Raw genomic sequence first — 7,096 nt, 5'->3', positions numbered from 1 at the left:
TTTTTGTAGTAATCAAAAATTTATTGAGAATTTGTACAGAAAAAATAACCACATAAGAAGTAAGCACTGCTCAAGGAAAACGTTTGAGCATTTTACAGCCAACAGCTTTTTACAAAGTTGACTTCCAAACTGTGGAAGGTGAGATAAGTTCAGTGTCTCACAGATGAAAGATTTATTTTCCCTGTCCATATCAGTCTTTGCTAAATTGTCCCTTTATGCGTCTCCAACCTACAACAGAAAAAAAGACAGCATTTTAATGTTCTTCTAAGAAAGAAGTACATAAGGCTACAATGGCATGTTGACAGTGCAACATGAGCCAGCAGTGTGCCCAGGTGGCCAAGAAGGCCAATGGCATCCTGGCTTGTATCAGGAATAGTGTGGACAGCAGGACCAGGGAGGTGATCATCCCCCTGTACTCAGCTCTGGTGAGGCCGCACCTCGAGTCCTGTGTTCAGCTTTGGGCCCCTCACTACAAGAAGAACATCAAGGCCCTGGAGCATGTCCAGAGAAGGGTTACAAAGCTGGTGAAGGGCCTGGAGCACAAGTCCTGTGAGGAGTGGCTGAGGGAACTGGGGTTGTTTAGTCTGGAGAAGAGGAGGCTCAGGGGAGACCTTGTTGCTCTCTACAACTACCTGAAAGGAAGGTGTGGGAAGCTGGGGGTTGGCCTCTTCTCACAGATAACTAGAGACAGGACAAGAGGGAATGCATTCAAGTTGCTCTGGGGAGGTTCAGGTTGGAAATTAGAAAAAAATTCTTCTCAGAAAGAGTAGCTAGGCATTGGAACGGGTTTCCCGGGGAGGTGGTGGAGTCACTGTCCCTGGGGGTGTTTAAGGAAAGGTTGGACATGGTACGTAGGGACATGGTTTAGTGGGTGATATTGCTGGTAGGTGGACCAGATGATCTTGAAGGCCTTTTCCAACTGTAATGATTCTATGACACTAGCTGGAAGTTAAAAACGTAGCCTTCAAAGTAAATGGTGGCAAGGAATTATTTCTGATCATGAGACCAATCACTTATCTATCTGTTAAAAGAAACATTAAAGTAGAAGGTATACTAAAATCAAAACACAAATATTTCAGTGACAAAATGGTAAACAAAGCTGATGCCCCTAAGATGCAGAGGGCTTAACACTTCAGCTGTCCGTGCTCTGTACTTGAAATGATAACTATGTTCTGTTTTCATTTTAAACATCTCCTCTCTCCTGAGGTCGAACCTGCTTGGTGCCGCCTGAGTGTTGCTGTCCATCTATTGAGAGTCTGTTGAATGGGATGATTTTCATTGCAGTTTTCTTCATGGAGTACCACCGGTCACGCCAGGTTGCCCAGATAATGCCATTGTCATATCCAGCTGGATCAGAATCTTGAGATGTGTACACGCCATCTAAAAATATCAGTTGGCACAAAATATTTAGTTGTTTCTAAAATAATTAATGTGCCCATCCCATACATATTTGTGGTACTAACAATTCTATGATATCCCTAGGCATACTAACAGTATGCATTCACTGCCCCTGACCCCCAGTTTACTTCTCTTAGGACTGATACTTCCACTTTGGGCTGGAGAGCTGCCAGAAGTTTCTACTGCTGGCCTTAATATTAACAATTATTGAAAAAAATGGGCTATGTATAGTTTGGAAAAAACAGATGGCAAAATATACTCAATGAAAGTGACTTTTTTTTCTTTTTGTCATTGAAATGTATTGTCCTTGGTTACTTTTTTCCACATGAAAGTAGGTATTTAGAAGATATCTGAAAGTAGGTATTTAGAAGATATTTTACCTATATAATATTTGCCATTCAGGTGGCCAGCATGACATCTGTTCATCCACCATCCAGATCCATCTTGCTCAGCACAGTTGCCCTCGAAGTTATCATTGTCATTATCATAGGTACTGAATCGCATGCCATTATGGAAGGTATAGGATTTGTCACTTGGATCATCTCCAAAATCAAAGCCATCAAAGGCATCTCCAGCTTCACCACCAATAAAGTATGCATAGGTCAATCTGTACTTGTCTTGTTCAGTTCCCACTTTGAATACAGCATAGTCAGCAGTGCTGTTAACAGAGGATAATGGTGAATGTAAGCATGTTGCATTCCCAGTATGTGCTCAAACGAAAAATACAGAAACAACTTTTATGCTCCAGCATTAGATGTGTTTTCTGACTCCTAGTCTTCAGTGATGTATAGAAGACCTACATTACACATATACACACATATATGTATCCCTATATGTATCCCCTACTGCTTAGGCATACTATGGTCATAAAGAATTTCTCAGACGGAGGAAGAAACAGATCTATTCTGCCAAATCAACTAGGGCTGCTTGTGTGCGGCCTTCAGGCAGACACACGTAGGGGCTGGCATCACACTTGTGAGTTCAGGAGCCTATACAGTGTCCTATGCATGTTAGTAGACCTAACAGCACCATAATTTTTTCAAAAGTATGTACAACCCGACACAACAGTGGGAGCAGTAAGCTTTAAGCTGTCATTTTCAGAAGCTTCATGAGAAAATACCTTTTTTTGCCAGTCCAGTCCTCCAGGTCTATTCGCAGGGTGTATGGCAGAGTGGACTGTGTAGTTATTAAATGAATCTTTTCGTTGCCCAGCCAGAACTCAGTGGTGTCATCTGGAGACAGATGTCCAAATCCTTCCTTGTACTGAACCCAATTTCTTCTGAAATCCTCACTTCCATCCAATCTCTGGAAAAATATATTTAAAAAAATCAACCAAAATGTGATATATTTTATGTAAGCAAATAAAAACTGTGCTGATGCAGTAAGCTTGCTTATGGTAATAATACACAAGTGGCATACCCTCTGTAATACTGTCCAGCCGTTGCCATATGAGTCAATCTCACAGTAGACTAGGAATGATTGCTTAGCATTTTGAGGCTTGATGAAGTAAAGACCACTTCTTCTGGCACCTTTATTTGCAATATCTTGACAATCTGAAATAAGCATATATTAAAAGGATTGTTATTAATCTAGCTGCAGTTCTATCCTCACATCTATTTGATATTGCAACTTTCTTAGTGCAAAAAATACAACTCATCTAAATACTGTTGCAAAGTTCACTATTTAGTCTACATACTTTAATGTCACTGCCATAAAAAACTCACTGAAGGTCACAGGACTTGTATAAGACGAGAACGACTTTGGTCTTCCATGGAGTTTAAGCAACTTAAATGTAAAATATAGTCATTGCATTAGTTTCTACAACAACAAAAACAGCACTTCTGGAGCTAAATTTTTTCATATGACTAAGTAGAAATGTCATAATGAGTTATCTTCTGTTTGCACTCTGTCCACAGCAACTCTCCTTCTGTCACTGATGACATACGTTTTGGGATAATCATATTTTGGTCAAAAAGGCCAAAGGGGCAAGTGAGACCTCTGTTCCATTTGAATGTCCTTCTTGCAGAGCATCTACCCAGTACTTAAATTGTTCCAAACACTGACTTCAGAACTTGCAATCTTACATATCTTTGTAAAAATCTATGTCCCTTAAGACTACGTATACTTCATTGCTGTGATGCCAACTGGCAATACACGCAACTGAATTAACCCTCTACCATACAAGAAGCATTTTGTGCACCTCTTCCGGTCGTCTCCTGTATTTCAGCAGTATCTCTGCATGGTTCCTGACAGCTTGACTCAAGCTGAGCAATCTTCTGTTTCAGTTGCACGATCCTGTTGGTGTTCGTTATATGTGCGTCTGTCAACTGTCTGGAAACATAAAAATGCCTCGTTGCTTCAGGTGTTTCTTATTGACAGTAATACACATTTCTCTGCACACATGCCTGACTGATGTAGTATGCTGCAACATACATCCCTGCAAAAGGGGAAGACTCTCTTAGCACTGATATTTAAAGTTAGGAAACTAGCCAAAATGGGAAACCATAAACTTAATCTTATGCAAAACTTGACTTGCCTCTAATCAGCAAAACTCAAATCAGCAATTCATGCATGACTGTAATGCTATGGAATGTTTTTCTTCGTTCTCATTAGTAAATGATAAATTATTCTTCCTTAATTGTGGGCACATTTGTAAAACATAAATTATGTAAATAAACTACTGCAATAGTCAGTGTGCCTAAGCCATATTTGATATAGTGTTACAGGTGCAGAGATTTTGCTACATTCAGGTCAAAAAACATATCCTCAAGTTTTAGCCAAGTTAATGGTGTTTTCATTTATATTTTCAACATCAGCTTACAAAAGACTACCATTGATTTTATAATTACTTGTGATTTATGTCTGTGGAACTGAGCTGATATTCTAGGATATATGCAGAAAAACTAGCCAGAGTGAATGACTGTACAAATATTCCATACACTCTGCATTACAAAGCAAACTATATTAATAAATTCTCCCAAGCCAATGAAAAAAAAAAAAAGTTAGAAATAGTTGGCACAGCAAAAGAAACATAAAAACATTGCCAGGCTTCATGACATTCTTATCTTGCACTTCATGCACAATTAATAGATTACGCAGATGACCAAAGAATGTACTATCAGACCCTTATGATCCTAATGTATCTTGCTAGGGAGCTAGTAATGACAGTGTGGGCATAGTGGTGCACATAAGCACAAAAACCCTTTCTGAAGAAGCCTTAATTGCAGTTGATAAAAGTAGAGAAAGAAAATTATTTGGACTGTCAAGTGATATAAAAGGTGGGAGATACCTACTGTATAGTACTTTCATGAGACAAAATAGTGTTTTCATATCTGATAATTTCTTCAATTATTTTCTTGGACTTCTGAGTCAAACCCTCAACTGACTCTAAAACAGACAAATGGATAAAATAATTGCAGTTAGGCAAATTAGAAAAACAATTGACATAATATTTTTCAATTGTGTAGTTATTTTTATATTCTCACGTTGTTGTGGCTGCTTATCTGGAGGATAGAGGGTTTTGATGTGTTGAATCAAATAATCTACTTTTCCTGTGGAGTTAGTAACTTGCTGCAAAATTCTCTCAATTTCCAGCAGTTCGTTATCCGTAGTGAGACGATATTTGTTAAAGAAATCTGCAATGCCACAGGTTGTTGGGCAGTAGCTACCCTAAAGAGGAAAGAATAATAAATTATAATGTTTCAGGAGCAAAAAAAGGACAGCAGAATATTTGGGCAGGAGAGCTCTAAGTCATGGTTTGTACAAATGACTGTGGGTAAAAAAGGGGTAGGCATTTGCCACTGTCTGTGGTGTTTAAATTTACAGAGACAGTTTAGTTTCACACTGTGTATACATGCACACTTAGCAAGAAAACAGTGCATGCTGTTACTTATAGCGTCTTCTAAAATGCTTTTATCAGCAGCGCAGCTGCCTTTTTCAACATATGTTTATAGCTACTAATCAACAACGGGTTTAACCACAGCCAGTTTAATAAGTACTGAAAATAACAATGAGGATCTAATGAAGCTACAAAAGATAATGGCAGTTAATAATCAGTGTAGGAAGGCTTTGTTTAGACTCTTAATATAAAAGGAAATTGTTCATGTACTTACAAATCGTTCATCTAATATGCAGCAGTTTTCTCTGGTGGGAAGGTACTGAAGAGAAGAAACAAGATCATTTTCAGTGAATTTTCTCCAGCAGCATTTTCAGCGCTGACACATTTTCTAACACTCTGCCTCTCCACTTACCGCCAGGCTGGTAGAGAAGAGCAAGGAGAGGAGATACCCCAGTGGTGTCCATCTGCCTAGCTTCAGCCCCATCGTGCCTGCCCCACCGTGTGCTGCCAGCCGAAAGCGTTCAGCCCGGTGCCCGAGGTAGCAGCACCTTTATCGGCAGCCAGTTTTGGCTCAGCACCCGGCCGCAGCGGTTTAAGGGAGCAGGCTGGAGCTGGGGGCGGGCTCCGTGAGGTAGCGGGAAGAGGTGGGGTAGTGGTTTGAGGTGGATTCCCAGAATTTGCACTCATCTCGTACTCCTCCCGTTTGCAGAACTTGCTTCCTACTTGTCCACTTTATCTTTGTTCCAGCCAGGCCCTAAAGGAGGCAGAAAGGTGAAACAAGGACTGGAGAAGCTACTTCTAGTAACACAAGTGTAAGCAGATTCACACGTGGCTTTGGGATGGGGACTGGCAGAAGTGTCACCCAGGTAGCATAGGTAGAAGCCACAGTAACTACGTGAACTGTGTGCAACACCTACCCATAGCCTAAGGTGAAATAATACTAAGAATATTTTGCCCGTATGTAGTACTTTCCCTATGCAGAGTTGAACATGCTTTGCAAAAAGGGCTCAACATCATTCCCCCTACTTGGCAGATGATAAAACCGAGGCAGGTATAAAGCCACATTGAGCAGTGGCATAGCTGCAGAAGATGCCAGTGATATTTCTCACAGGCAATCGAAGCATGAATCTTCTCTATCCTTCATTTCAGGGAGTTTGTTTGAATGACTTTGATCAAAGCTGCCTTGCTGGGGTATTAATGCTATCAGTATCCTGGGATAAGAAATGTTTTCCTTCCTATTGCAACAAGTCTGGAACAAGTGTTTGCAGAAACATGCTCGTTCTAGATAAAAGTGCTATCTCTCCAGGGACAGAGACCAGCTCTGAGATTGTGTTTGTACTCTGCCTCATTCAATACATTTTCAGGACAAGACTCCACCTTTTACGTGGCTAGTTCTATTTGCTAAATAGTGAAAATGGAGTAAATAAAAATGGATAAAAGTCAACTGCTCTTGTGTTTTCTATTATCTCTTTATTAGTGCTGTTAACATGAGCTCAGGAAACTACCAGTGACTCTCCTTGCCATTACAGCTTGCACATTGCTCAAGCTTGCTTGGCTGTATTTGTTGGTGTGAGAATGACACGGGATTCAGAGGATGGTGGAAGTTCAATTTCAGTGGCTGTGCACAACCAGGGCTCCTTTCCTATGCTTGTATAGCACGAGTATGTTCCTGGTATGAACTTTCTCCAATAACTGGGTCAGGTTCAATCACAGATGTACTCTCGAGGGCAGGTGGGCACATAATGTTTGTGACACAATATGTGAACCACATAACACAATCCAGGTAGCCCTTGTCCTTTAACAGAGTAAAGAACATGCCCTTCCCTTTTGTTACTAATAGTAGTACATATATATTGGAAA

At 40.3% G+C, this 7,096-nt stretch overlaps 1 protein-coding gene across 1 annotated transcript; it reads right to left on the bottom strand.

The window, feature by feature from the left end:
* FGG (fibrinogen gamma chain) lies at positions 1–5,814 on the bottom strand. Its single transcript, XM_083834424.1, has 10 exons — positions 5,649–5,814; positions 5,511–5,555; positions 4,884–5,067; positions 4,692–4,785; positions 3,599–3,729; positions 2,818–2,951; positions 2,519–2,703; positions 1,779–2,056; positions 1,214–1,380; positions 1–228 (listed from the first exon to the last, which is right to left on the bottom strand). The coding sequence occupies exons 1-10, from the start codon at positions 5,718–5,720 to the stop codon at positions 214–216; spliced, it is 1,305 nt and encodes a 434-aa protein (XP_083690550.1). The 5' UTR covers positions 5,721–5,814; the 3' UTR covers positions 1–213.
* Between the last annotated feature and the right edge of the window lie 1,282 nt (positions 5,815–7,096).

This window comes from Anser anser (genome assembly GCF_964211835.1).
Source record: "Anser anser genome assembly, chromosome: 4".
NCBI lineage: Eukaryota > Metazoa > Chordata > Aves > Anseriformes > Anatidae > Anser > Anser anser.
The sequence above is the reverse complement of the archived record's forward strand: the minus strand, read 5'-3'. Positions and strand labels throughout refer to the sequence as shown.